This window comes from Buteo buteo, chromosome 30 (genome assembly GCF_964188355.1).
Source record: "Buteo buteo chromosome 30, bButBut1.hap1.1, whole genome shotgun sequence".
Classification (NCBI taxonomy): domain Eukaryota; kingdom Metazoa; phylum Chordata; class Aves; order Accipitriformes; family Accipitridae; genus Buteo; species Buteo buteo.
The window spans coordinates 1,576,434-1,590,718 of NC_134200.1; the positions used below are offsets into that span (position 1 = coordinate 1,576,434).

Sequence of the window (14,285 nt, forward strand, 5' to 3'; positions counted from 1 at the left end):
CATTTTTAACATCTTCTCCTGCCCGGACTGGCCCAAGGGCTACTGCATGAACAATTTCCCGCTTAATTTGTTCAAAGGCTGGTTGTTGTTCAGGACCCCACGCAAAATCGTTCTTCTACTGCGTCACTTGGTAGACAGGGCTTACAATCAGACTGTATTTTGGAATATGCATTCTCCAAAACCCCACAATACCTAAGAAAGCCTGGGTATACTTTTTACTAGTTGGTGGAGACATAGCTGCTATTTTGTGGATCACATCCATTGGGATTTGATGATGTGCATCTTGCCATTGCATTCCTAACATCTGGATCTCCCATGCAGGTCCCTTGATCTTTCTTTCTTTTATGGCAAAACCAGCTTTCAGAAGGATTTGGGTTATTTTCTTCCCTTTCTCAAAGACTTCTGCTGTGTTGCCCCATATGATGATGTCATCTGTGTATTGCAGGTGTTCTGGAGCTTCCCCCTTCTCCAGTGCAGTCTGGATCAGTCCATGGCAAATGGTGGGGTTGTGTTTCCACCCCTGGAGCAGCTGATTCCAGGTGTACTGGACACCCTTCCCATTAAAAGCAAATTGTAGCTGCACTCTGCTGCCAGAGGGAATGAGAAAAAAAACCGAATCAGTTTGTGGATGGGAATCAGGAAGTCTCGGTTGGTGCTATCTTGCCGCCAGTGCAACAGCATCGTAGCAACTGGCACTTGTTGTTTTTCAACCCTCAGCTACCCCACTATCAAAGGGTCTTGAGAGAGACCCAGCAGGGTAGAGAGCTGTTCAGTGCCCTCCATCTCCATTTGGGTCCTTAAAATACCATGTCCTGTGGTTGTCTAGGCCAAGGATACACGGAGCCTCTGGACCAGTCACAATGGAGTGTTTCTGCCACTCATTCCCAGTTAGGCTTACTTCAGCTTCCAATACAGTTAACTCTTGGGATCCCCCTGACACACCAGAAATACAGATGGGTTCTGCCCCTTTATAACTTGATGCCACTAGAGTACACTGTGCGCCCGTGTCTACTAAAGCCTTGTACTCCTGTGGGTCTAACGTGCCAGGCCATCGAATCCACACAGTCCAATAGACCTGGTTATCCCTTTCCTCCACCTGGCTGGAGGCAGGGCCACTCTAATTCTGGTCACAGTGCCCACTACTCGCTACTCATAAAACTGGCTCAGAAGTCCCTTCAAGAGGATCAGAAATAAGATCGGCCCTTCTACTCTCTTTGGAAACTGGAGCAGCATTTATCCTGGTAGAATACCCATTTGTGGTGATTTTTCTTCACAACTCACGTACCTGTGCATTTAGGACCGAGGTCGGTTTTGCAGCCCATTTCCTCATGTCTTCTCCATGGTCACATAGGTAAAACCACAAGGCCTCTTGTGGTGTGTACCTTCTATATTCTCTCTCTCTGACAGAGGAACGCTCACTCCTAATAGCTGAGACATTGGTCCTTACAAGTGAGGAGTAGGACATATCCTCTTTCATTTGCTGGACATCCTGGGACAGCTTCTCCACAGCCGAAATGCAGGCTTGTAGGGAGGAGGTGAGATTTTCTTCATATTGTCAGAGTTGGTGAGCCACTTCATCCACTCTCGGTGCCTCTTCATCTTTCCAGGTCATTATCACCAGTGAGTTGTCATAGGACGATGGTGCGCTCCATACAAACTTCCGCCACATGGGTGGTGTGCATTGGACTTCGCCTGGATCTTTGGGTAATTGTGGGTTGTCCGGGTCATGATGTATCATCTCTAGCATGGCTAATTCCCTCAGGTATTGAATACCTCTCTCCATGGTGGTCCATGTAGGTTCGGCGTTCGGAAGATCTCGCGATGTCACGGAAAGTTAGAGGGTTAGTCACAGCCTTGTGATGTACCTGTGATCCCGCCTCCCCTTGTTAGTAGAAAAGCAATTAACTGCGCAATAAAAGGCGGAAGTTGGTGCTCACACTGTGTGTGTTATCTGTCTCTTTCCCTGATCCGGGCCGACGAGTGATCTAAGCGTGGCACCTTGATATGTAGCGAACGCTACAGTCCACTTGCTTGATTGACATATAACATCTTCCTTAAAGGGGTACCTTTCCTTCACGCTTGACAGGAGTCGCCTCCAGAGGCTGATGGCTTGTGTCCCTTTTCCAATTGCCTTGTCAATGCCACCTTCCCTGGCAAGCGATTCCAGCTGCTTGGCTTCCCTACCTTCTAAGTCTAAGCTAGTAGCCCCGTTGTCCCAGCATCGGAGCAGTCAGGTGATAATATGCTCACCTAGACGATGGCTGAAATCTTTTTGCATATCCCGCAGCTCACTCAAGGATAGGGATTGAGTGATTAACTCTGGTTCTGCCTCTTCCTCCTCTTCTTGTGATGACCCTGGTTCATCTTCATCCTTCACAAGGCGAACTGATGTTTTTGCAGATTTCTTCTTGTGTATGGGGGCAACAGGGAGTCGAGCAGGGCCTGGCAAGAGGTCAGCGTGGATGAACAGGGACCCCCCTGACTTAGGAGGTCCAACACCAGAAGGAAGTGCAGGGAGGCTGGAGGGGGAACAGCCTGCCCAGGAGCAGACAGACACCTGGCCTGTGGGTGAGGGGATGGAGCCAGCAAAGCCAGAGCTCAGCATTGGATGGAAATGGCCATTCACGGGGAGGGCACCCAGAAGGGTTTCTCTAAATGTGTTGTCAGCACAAGGAAGGCAGCTGAGGCAACCCTGGTCTCAGTGGCCAGTGGGGCAGTGGACAGAGTGACAAAACGAGTGTAAGTACAGCAATTCCTCAGAACCAAGATTCTCACTTAGGATTCCAGCCTCAGAGCAGGACTGTGACCGAGCTGACAGAGCACTCAGGCCTTACATGAAGCCAGGGGCTCAGAAGGAGAGTGTGGAAGCAGAAAGAGAGCAGCTCTGGTGCTCCCTTGCAGTGCTGCTGTGCTGAGAACCTTTTCCCCTTCCCCTCTTGTCCTGGTTTCAGCTGGGATGGAGTTAATTGTCTTCCTATTGGCTGGTATAGTGCTATGTTTTTGAGTTAGGTATGAGAAGAATGTTGGTAACAGTGATGTTTTCAGTTGTTGCTAAGTAATGTTTAGTCTAAAGTCAAGGATTTTTCAGCTTCTGATGCCCAGCCAGTGAGAAAGCTGGAGGGGCACAAGAAGTTGGCACAGGACACAGCCAGGGCAGCTGACCCAAACTGGCAAATGGGGTATTCCATACGATGGGACGTCCCATCTAGTGTACAAAATGGGGGGAGTGGGGGCGGGGGATTGCTGCTTGGGCACGGACTGGGCGTCGATAAGCAGGTGGTGATCAAGTGCACTGTGCATCATTTGTATATTCCAATCCTTTTATTATTACTGTTGCCATTCTATTAGTGTTATCATTAACATTATTAGCTTCTTCTTTTCTGTTCTATTAAACCGTTCTTATCTCAACCCACGAGTTTTACTTCTATTCCCAGTTCTCTCCCCCATCCCACTGGGTGTTGGGGGACTGAGTGAGTGGCTGCGTGGTGCTTAGTTGCTGGCTGGGGTTAAACCACTACAGCCTGTAATGAGTTACATTATGAATGCTCTGCAAAAGAAAACAATCAGTTAATTGCTTCTGAAAAGCACCCGCTCATCATTTTCCTCAGGGCATCCTTGATCTCCTGGTTCCTCATGCTGTAGAGGAGGGGGTTCATTGCTGGAGGCACCACCGAGTACAGAACTGCCAACACCAGATCGAGGGATGGGGAGGAGATGGAAGGGGGCTTCAAGTAGTCAAATACACCAGTGCTGATAAACAGGGAGACCACGGCCAGGTGAGGGAGGCACGTGGAAAAGGCTTTGTGGCGTCCCTGCTCAGAGGGGATCCTCAGCACGGCCCTGAAGATCTGCACATAGGAGAAAAGAATGAAAACAAAACAACCAAATGCTAAACAGGTACCTAGCACAAGAAGCCCAACTTCCCTGAGGTAGGAGCGTGAGCAGGAGAGCTTGAGGATGTGGGGGATTTCACAGAAGAACTGGCCCACAGCATTGCCTTGGCAGAGTGGTAGTGAAAATGTATTGGCCGTGTGCAGCACAGCACTGAGAAACCCACTGCCCCAGGCAGCTGCTGCCATGTGGACACAATCTCTGCTGCCCAGGAGGGTCCCGTAGTGCAGGGGTTGGCAGATGGCAACGTAGCGGTCGTAGGCCATGATGGTGAGGAGAGAATATTCCGCTGTGATCAAGAAGAGAAAGAAAAAGACCTGTGCAGCACATCCCCAGTAGGAGATGGCCCTGGTGTCGCACAGGGAATTGGCCATGGATTTGGGGACAGTGGTGGAGATGGAGCCCAGGTCAAGGAGGGAGAGGTTGAGGAGGAAGAAGTACATGGGGGTGTGGAGGCGGTGGTCGCAGGCTATGGCAGTGATGATGAGGCCGTTGCCCAGGAGGGCAGCCAGGTAGATGCCCAGGAAGAGCCAGAAGTGCACGAGCTGCATCTGCCGCGTGTCTGCAAATGCCAGGAGGAGGAACTCAGTGGTGGAGCTGCTGTTGGACATTAGCTTCTTCTGGGCATGAGGCACTGTTTGAGAGGGAAAGATGGTGACAAGTTAGAATAGACTTCTCTGAGCTAAACCTAATGCGTTTCTCATAGAAACACCACCGAAGCTGCCTCTCCTATTTCAGAAAGACCTTTGGCAGGTCCCTTTCTTGAGATATATCCTTGGTGCTGGCTGAGGGTGCCACTGGGAGCAGCGGGCTCTGCTGTGGGCTACAGAGGAGTCAGTCCTGACCTACAGCAAGAGGTAAATAGGAACATGGGGTCATCTTAGATTAAATCCATTTGTCATATCAAAGAGCTTTTCAGCATTGTCACTCCCACTTCAACCCAAACTGGGGTTTTTGTTCTGAGTGTTTGTTCTGGTTTCCCCATGTCACTTCAGGAGTGCTTTTGGCAGGGAAAGAAGCAAATGTCCTAAAGATGGGGTGGGCTGAAAGGAGAGTTTTTTCATTTGCATCACTAGGAGCCTGACGATTAGGAGGGGACTGGGATATTTTACTCACATGGACAAATCTCTGAAATGCACCCAAATCCCCCCTCCCCATTCCTCTCCACTGACAAGAACAAGAGGAGCAGGGACAGGAGGACAAAAATGGATAAACACTACAGACCTGCTGCCAATGGAGGCAGGAGAGGGACAGACGGTAGGGCATTTGATAATTTCTTCTCTTCAGGGCTGACCCAACTGAGAAGGTGACTGAGTCCCCATGGCCATAAGGGCAGAGGCTCTGCTGGGTGGGAGAAAAGGCCACGGGTTTTCTCCGGTGATGGCAGGGAGGTGCCTGAATCGCCCCTCCCATGGCATTTCTGGGAGCAGCTCCCTCTCTCTCCCTGCCCCTGTCTCTGCTGCCTGGAGCTGTCCCTGTCAGCAGCTGCTTCTCCATCCCCTTGTCACCTCCCTGTCCCTGCTCACAGACCCCAAACCACCCGCTGTGTGCTCAGCTCTGCCCTGCAGACCCCTCCTGGCAGGTGGGAACTGCCCAGTGGCATCTCTGTGTGTGCAGGGGTTAAGGAGCACTTGAGACAAGTCCTAAGGACAACTAGAATCTCGGTGCCTTCTCCAGAGGGGAGAAATATATTTTAATGTCACACTGCACAACCACTCACGAGGATGAGAAAAATTCATAGCAAAGACTCCTTACCTTAAAGGTAAATGCTGCCTTGACGTTCTTCTCCAAAATCCATGCCCAAGCTTAAGCTGTGAGCAAACCTGACCCACGCAGCATGCTGTCAACAGCAGAAGCACCCTGCTCTGCCCTTCCAGGGGTCATTTCTTTCACCCACACCTTCTCCCCACACTGTCATGGGGAGCTCCCTGCGCAGGCTGAGTGCTGACCCTGGCAGGCAGCAAAGTCCCTGCTCCACCACTCAGCCCCTGAAACACCAGGACCCTGCTCTGAAGGACAGCCCTGGGCACCCCTGCATGCACACCCGGCTTCACAGCCCTGCAGCTGGTGCCAGGAGAAGGCAGCCCTCATGCCCTGTCCCTCTGACAGGGCAGCAGGGAAGCCCTGCTCTGGAGCACACCCTTCTCCTCTGCGCCAGAGAAATGAAGAGATTCCCCCTGCCAGATCCCACACACTGTCAGCTGTGCCAGTGTTCGGAGATCCCTGCAGGAACTGAAGCTCTATTGCCCTGCACCCACAGACTCACCATGCAGAGGGCTGTGAAGATTTCTCCCGCAGTGAGCTCTCAGCATCCTCCCACTCCACGCTGCCTTTAAGCTCTCTCTGCCTTGCAGGTCTCCTCTCGATGCCTGCAGGCAGTGCCCCCAGCCCTGCTCCTGGGCAGAGCTGTCTCTCTGCAGCGCTGCCTGCTTGCCAGGAGCTCCCTCTGTCCCAGGAGCCCAGCCCAGCTCAGCAGCAGAGGACCAGCCCATGGTGACAATTTTCCTTCCCCCTCTGGGCTCCCTCCAGGTGTCCCTGGGCCTCCAGGGGAACCTGCTGGGAAACAGGCTGAAGCAATCACTGATGTTCCCTCCCGCACCTGGGGAGAGACACTGCTTTCCAGCAGGGTCATTGCTCTGCTGAGAGACAGACTTGGGTCCAAGAATCAACTTTTCCAAGAATCAGAGAATCACTGAGGTTGGAAAAGACCCTTAAGATCACCAAGTCCAACCGTGAACCTAACACCAGCTAGTCCACCACTAAACCATGTCCCTTAACTCCGTGTCTTTGAAATACCTCCAAGGAGGGTGACTCAGCCCCTTCCCTGGGCAGCCTCTTTCTTGTGCCATCATTGGGCAGGACACGCAGACACTGACAGGCAGGGATCTCCTTTAGCCCTGCTGAGGGAAGGGAGCCAGCTGAGTCCATGGAGGCATCTCGTGCTGGGATTGTAGTCCTGGGGCTGGAAGGGGACTCAGCTCCCTCCCATGCCCACCACAAACCCACCTAAGATGGGATTCCTCTTGCCTCAGTGCAGGTCTGCATTAAAGAGGCACCTACATGTCAGCTCCTTGTGTCAGCTCCTTGTCTCAGCTCCCACGCTAACTAATGGTGATGGAGGCCAGGAGTGAGGTGTTCATATGCAAATGTCTGGTGACATTGGAGGTGCCAGAGGTGGTCAAAGAGGTGTGCAGGTAATAGAGACAGATCAAGTATATGTGCAGGCAGATGTAGAGACAGGACAACATCTGAGCACCTCTTCTTGGTGGCTCCTGGGAATTTCCTTTGGCCAACTGAAATGACAGCTGATGCCAAATTAAAGGCAGTGGAACCTGTCCCTCCTCATGATGTTCAGGGTGGCCTATGGAGCTATTCCTCCGATGGAATGGAGTCATGTGCCATAGGGAGAGCTCTTCTTCATCGTTTTGCACTTACTAGATCTTGGTGACAATATTGGCTGTTGTCTCGTGTTCAGCCCCACATTGGGTTACAGAATTAATGAAATTAAAGAACTTAAGTTTACGGACATGAAGAAGTGCTGTGGTCTAATCGGCCACCCTGAGGGTGTCTGGATCAGCAAAAGGCTTTGTGTTACAAGAAAGGAACACCAAATTCATGGCACCAAATGAACTCCTGGAGACTTGCAAAAGCACTCAGGCCTCCAAGAGCACAGAGGTGCTTCAGAGAGGTCCTCCCCTCACACATCTTGCGGTGTTTCCTCCACTGGTCGTTCTCGTATCTATGAATGGAGAAACATGGTCATTAGCTGAGGAAAGCCTTGACAGCTGCTTAACTTTTCAGTAGTGATTAGGCAGTGATTGGTGGTGTCTAGTGATGTGAGAGAGGGTGGAGGAAAGTCAGTGAGAATCCAAGTGATGGTTCAGGGCTTTAACAAATCCTTACAACCATGCCTGGCCCAGCAATGGAAAGCAGTTGATGTCTGTAGGTGGAGGAGTAGGTGTGCCCTGGGAGTGTGGCTGCAGGACCCTGCACAAGCCAGGTTACATGAGAATGTTCCATCAGGGGAACATGCCTCCCCCTGGGAGATGGGGAATGTACATTGCTGGGGGTGGCTGAACACTGCTCCTCATGGCCCGTGAGCCGACCTTCCTGTCTTCCTCTCCTTCACTACCCACACTTGCCTGGAATTCAGGAAACATCCATGAGCCTGGAGAATGCATGAACCTCCTGGAGTGAGGTCTCATTACTGCAGGGGAAGTGAGAACGTTTTGGGAGACACGAGTGAGTGCAGGGAGAGAGATGGCTTTGTCAGTCTTGGCCCGCAGTGTGGCCTCCAACACCCCCAGAATCTTGGGGTTTTTTTCTGCCTTCCACTTCTTTAGGGGCTTGTTCATGCTTTCAGTATCTGCATTATCCTGCCCAAAGAGCTACAGAGCCACCAGTGACATCAGAAGCTGCTGCACGAACAAGTTACATGCTCCAGCTCTATAAGCTACTCAGCCACTAGTGACATCATAAGCACCTGCACAGCAGGAGTGTCCTCACTGCCAACACCCCAGCTTCTTCCCCTCCATTTCCAGCTCTGTTTGCCATCACCTGGGCCGTGTCACCTACTCAATCACATGTGACATCATAAGCACCTGTGATACCGGAAAGCCAGTCGAAGAACTTCTCTAAGAGTTGTTTTGGAGTTTTAGAAAGCAGGCATTCTTTATTGCAGCGCTGGATGCACGGGGGATAATTCCACCTAGCGTGCATGCCACAGCTTTAGCACAAACAGGTTACACAGAATAACTAATTGCATATTAATCAGATTAGTATATATATACATAAAAATGATTGCAACTGACTATCTTGGTACTGCCTACATCCGATCATGCACAATGAAGGATCCATTTGAGTTGAAGGGCTGCTTTTGCGACCACCGACCCATTTGAAGTTCTTGCTGGCTGTCCTTGAAGTCTTTATTCTTGTCCTTGTTCTTTGATCTTGAAGCTTTACGCAGCTTCAATCACATGTGCTCAGTTTCAGCATTGTTCTCATCTAGCGTACAGGAACATCTAGTCGTAAGAGCAAAGAACTGCAAAACTTATGAATAATTACTAGTTAATTGCTTGGCTATACTTTTCTCTATTGTTTCAATCATAGTGTAATGAACGGGTTAACTTTGTTCATAAAATCGAGAAGGGGGAAGAGACATATTGAGAGTTAACATATGCCTTGTATAAATAAAAAGACTTGCTTAAATGATGCGTAAAGGTCACGGGAAGAGGCCAATGGCTATAACTTACTAGATAAGGGGGAAAAAAGTAATGGCTATGACTCACTAGATAAGAGGGAAAAAAGTAATGGCTATGACTCACTAGATAAGGAGAGGAAGGACAACAGCTGCAATTGCCAAGACTGTATTTCTCCACATCAAAAGACATTCTACATCAAAGGACACTCATCCTTGAGAAGATCTACCAAATCTGCATAGTAACAGACCTGCACAAGTGAAGAAGCAGGACAAGGCGGAGACTTACAAGAAAGGGGTACATGAAATGTATATAAGGAATGTAACTGTAACCTAAAGTTGCGAGCTTGTGGCGGAGCATTGCCTCCTCGGCCGCCCAGCGCTGTTTTGCTCTCTTATCGCTTGCTAATAAATTCGATTTTTTTATCCAATACAAATTGGCTCCTCCAATTTGTCACGAGCGTTTATAACAAATTTGGTGCCGTGACTCGGATCCAGGTTCTTTGGTGCAGAACCTCGCAAGCGGGGAGGTGCCCTATCCTTGGATAGCCCCGTCTTGAGGAGGTGTCGTCGCCACACCCTGGACCCGCGAACCCCTTTAAATTACGATAACTGAGCAAAAGAACCTGCAGGACCCCTTAAATTTTGTGCATGAAGACCAAGCGGAGACCCAGGAGTGGGTGAGTATAGAAAGTGTGAGCCGTTTGGTTGGGGTGGTTATCCCGAGGTGCGACTGTGTGAGAGGTCTCTCTGAGATCACACGAGTGCGGACCCTCCAGTAGTGCAGTTCTCGTAGCCCGCGAGGGAGCTAGTCACGACCGAGGGGAAGTGAGTGTGTGTGTGGATAAGGGCACCTTGGAAGATGGGACAGAGGAAAAGCAAGCCCTCTGGACCCATAAAAATAAGGAGGAAAAATAAGTTACCAAACATACCCCCTGATAGTCCCTTAGGCCTGATGATAAGATATTGGGACAGTTCATGAAAGAGAAAGGATAAGTCTAAGGAAAAGATGACTATTGTATTGAGATTTGGGGTGAGAAACCTCTCAACAATCCTCATGTACTCTGGCCTGTGTTCGGGTCCTCTAAGGATTGGGTGTGTCAACAATTAAACATGTGGATAAACAAGAAGAGACCACCAGCCAGCCCAGAGGAGAGTGAATATGCTACAAGCAAAGAATTTATTTTTTTGAGCTCCCTGGCCGGCTGCAGCAGTTTATTTTACCCGTAATTCTGCGCGCGAAGATCCGAATGAAGACGAGGGAGTCGTGAGTATTTAAAGGAGTATACCGTTCGGTTGGGTGGGATTCGGTTGCCTGTGTGTGTAAGAGTGTGTGTGTGTGTGTGACGGAACTTAGTTCCGAAGCAATTGTGGAGGTCTTCTAACCGCGGTTCCAATCTCCCGCGAGGGACTTGGCCGGTGAAGGACCGAAGCGATTCCTATAGGATTCGTGGGTGGGTGATAGGTCCTAAAGCCCCTACAAGACACTCTTACCGGTGACCAAGGGCTGTAGGAATTGCCACAGTAAAATTCCTAGATGGGTCAAACAAAGTCGAAAACCCAAGACCAGAAAGAAAAGAACAAATTACCAGATATACCAACAGAAAGTCCACTAGGGACAATGATTCAAAATTGGAATGAAAAGGGCCCCAGAAAAGGAAAAAGTAAATTAAAAATTAATTCAATATTGCATGGTTGAATGGCCAAAGAAACCTTTAAGACCACATGTCTTTTAGCCTGTTTTTGGATCTTTTGAGAAATAGGTTTGGCAAGCCTTTAAATATATGTTAACTCAAAGGAATCTTTTAATCAGGAGGAAAGTGATCATACAGAATTATGGATTGGGACTTCACGTCCTTTTCCAACCTCAATATTTATGAGAAGTTTGAAGAAAAAGGAGATAAAAACAAAAAGGGGGGAAAAAAAAAAAGATGATAACTGAAAACCACTAGATAACTTACCGCCTCCATATCTTAATAATCCACCTCTTGCGGCGGCTCCCCCTTTGGCGGCCGTAGTACCTCCACCAGTAACACCGACGTCCCTGCCTCCATCATCAACAACGCCGGAATTAGAAAAACCTCCGGCTGCATGTACAAGAAGTAAAACCGCCACATACGAGGGACCCTTCTTGTATCCCTTACGAAAGGTATCCCTCGGGGGCAATCAAGGAGGCATTGAGTTTGTGGCAGTCCCATTAAATACCACAGATGTAAAAAAAAAAAAATTTTAAGAAAGAAATGGGGACCCTACTAGATGATCCCCTCAGAGTGGCTGAAAAGCTAGATCAATTCCTAGGTCCCAATGCTTATACCTGGGAAGAAATACAGTCTATTTTAAAGATTTTATTTACTACTGAAGAAAAAGGAAAGAGTTACATGTCAGTAGTAAGAGCGACAGGGAAACCTTTCAAAGTCCTTAGTGATTTACTTTTGCTCCCTAAGGCAGAATACAATTTATTAAGAAGGGATTTGATTTTGAAATTAAACTTAAGCATTCAAAGTCAAGGAGAGGGGTCCGGCTCCGTGCAGTCGCAGCAGAGCCGGCACTGCAGCAGCAGCAGGCGAAGTCCTTTGTTGCAGCCGCAACAGCAACAGCGGCAACAGCGACGGCCGCGGCGGGGGCAGCCCCCCCTCGGCAGCGGCCGCCGCCTCTCCTCGCGCCGCGAGGCGATAATTGCAGTCAACTATGTGAACAACCAAAGAGAGGGGGGCTTTCTGTGCGGCTGCTGTATCGCTATCGATGAAAACAACAATTGAAATGGACTGTGCTACCACAAGGGTTCACAGAGTCACCAAATCTATTTGGACAAACTTTAGAAAAAAATTTTAAGATTTCATTTTACCCAGAGAGGTAAAGTTATTACAATATGTGGACAGTCTATTAATAGCGGGAGAAACTGAAGAAAGAACCCGAGAAACCACTATTAAATTATTAAGGAAATTTGTCAAATATTGAGATTACTAAGATATTACAGACCATGGCTTGAAAGCTTACAGTGAAAAGATAAAATTCTTATGTGAGAAATTAACTAATAACCAACTAAAATGGTCTACAAAAGATGATCAGAAATTAGGAGAAATAAAAAAGACATTAATACAGACACCTGTATTAAGCCTCACAAATCAAAAAAAAAAAAAGACTATATTTACAGATTACAAAAATACATATGGAGTAGTTCACACTTTTGGAAGGATTTGGAAAGACAAGGGTTTGATTGATGCTCAGGAGAGGAATCTTGTACATCGGGAACTGGTGACAAGGGTTTTGGGAACATTGGGAGAGCCAGGAGAGATGGCAGTGGTGCATGTGAGAAGACATCGGGGAAGATTGAATTGCCGAGTCAGGGAGAGTGGTTTGTCGGATGGAGAGGCCCGACGGGCAGCCCTGGGGACTCGGGTCACTAGAGTTAGCATGGTAATTTTCTTTGTGTTCCTATGTGGTAGTTCTGGGAAAAAAGTATGTTGCTCTGCTGTGAAGCCTCTGTGCAGAGAATTGTGTTTTGCCTCTGGGTATTTGGGGTTGCCAGTGAACTGTTCTTGTTGGCAGGTTGATAGGCCTGTAAGCACTATACAGTCCTGTGTTGGTGCTTGGTTGTGTTTATGGACAAAATTGGAAGACTTTGCTAGCTATCTGGAAGGTAGTGCTCATTTCAAGTGGTTAAAAAAAAAAAAAAAAAAAAAGAAGTAGTAACTGTCTCAAACTGCTTGCTTGCTCCTTGTTTGATTTAGAGAAGGACTGTGAGCGATTAAGGTAGAGACCAATTCGTGTGGCTGTTGTGTGTTGTCTCGCAAGTATTTGTAACAACATCTTTTTCAAGTGTTGACTATTTTGGTGGTTGTTGTTGTACATATTTTGAAAATATTTCATTGAATCTATTGAACGAATGAAGATTTGTGTATGCCCAGGGCTGCTTGGCTTGTCGGTGGTGAATGTAGGACAGTGTCTATTGGGGAGTTGTTTATGAAATGTGACATGTGGAATGCTAATATGCAGAGATGTGCTGAGCCCTAGTAACATTGATGACATTTTAAAAGTCAGTTGACAAGCAGCCACAAGAAAGAAAAAAAGAGCGGCTTGCAGACCTTTTGGGGAGGTACAGGTTGATTTTGAGTTACAGGATAAAATATTTATTAGTAATAGTAGATCATTTAACACAATAGGTAGAAACTTACCCTATAGCACGAGCTACTGCATAGATGGCAGTAAAAAAAACCAAAAAAAACTTTATTAGAATACCTAATACCCAGATATGGGATAGTCCAGTATATTAACTCTAATCAGGACACACACTTTACATCTAAAATAATAAAATTATTATGTCAATCATTAGACATTCCGTGGAAATATCACACCCCATGACATCCACAAAGCTCGGGAAAAGTAAAAAAAAAAAAAAGAATCAAACAATCAAATAACAACTGACTAAATTGATGATTGAAACACAGATGCCCTAGACAAAATGCTTACCATTGGCACTTTTAAATAACTAAACCACATAGTGAGACCGGATTATCCCCATTTGAAATGTTATATGACATGCCCTATGATACGAAATGCCCAGCCAATTACCCTACTTTAGATGAAGATAGTATTAACCCTTACATTGTTCAGCTGATGAAAAAGAGAGAGCGACTGCAAAAGAAGAGAATGGTGGTACAGAGGCCACCCCTAGATATATCTATACATTTGGTGAAACCAGGTGATATGGTATTAATCAGAGCCTGGAAAAAAATCCTCTCTCACTCCTAGGTGGGAGAGGCCCTTTCTTGTTTTACTTACCACAGAAACTGCTGTCCGAACTACAGAACGAGGATGGACTCATGCAAGCAGGATCAAAGGACCGATTTGGAGTTCTCACTGGGAGGCGACCAGAGACCCTAACGGCTTGAAAATCAAGTTCCGAAGAAAAGTGGAGGAGTGAGACTGTCTTTTGTAAAAATCCTCACTGTATATGTTATCTTTGTATGTTACAGGTGTAAACTTTGTAGAGAAAAGTGGTGGACACATTGCTCCTATGGGTATTCCCCTAGTGACATTTGCCACGAATGTTATAATTATGAACAGGAATTAATTGAGCAAGCATTACGTGTGGGAGTATCAATTGAGAAAATCATAAAAGACTCCAAAGAATGGTGGGATATTTTTGTTAAAGGCATAAACCCTGAGAGGTGTTGTCTTTATGTAAATAAGTTAT

General features: G+C 47.6%; 1 protein-coding gene across 1 annotated transcript; it reads right to left on the minus strand.

The window, feature by feature from the left end:
* Positions 1 to 3,563: 3,563 nt before the first annotated feature.
* Positions 3,564 to 6,203, minus strand: LOC142025839 (olfactory receptor 14J1-like). The gene is made up of 2 exons (XM_075018518.1): positions 6,158 to 6,203; positions 3,564 to 4,525 (listed from the first exon to the last, which is right to left on the minus strand). The coding sequence occupies exons 1-2, from the start codon at positions 6,201 to 6,203 to the stop codon at positions 3,564 to 3,566; spliced, it is 1,008 nt and encodes a 335-aa protein (XP_074874619.1).
* Positions 6,204 to 14,285: the final 8,082 nt, after the last annotated feature.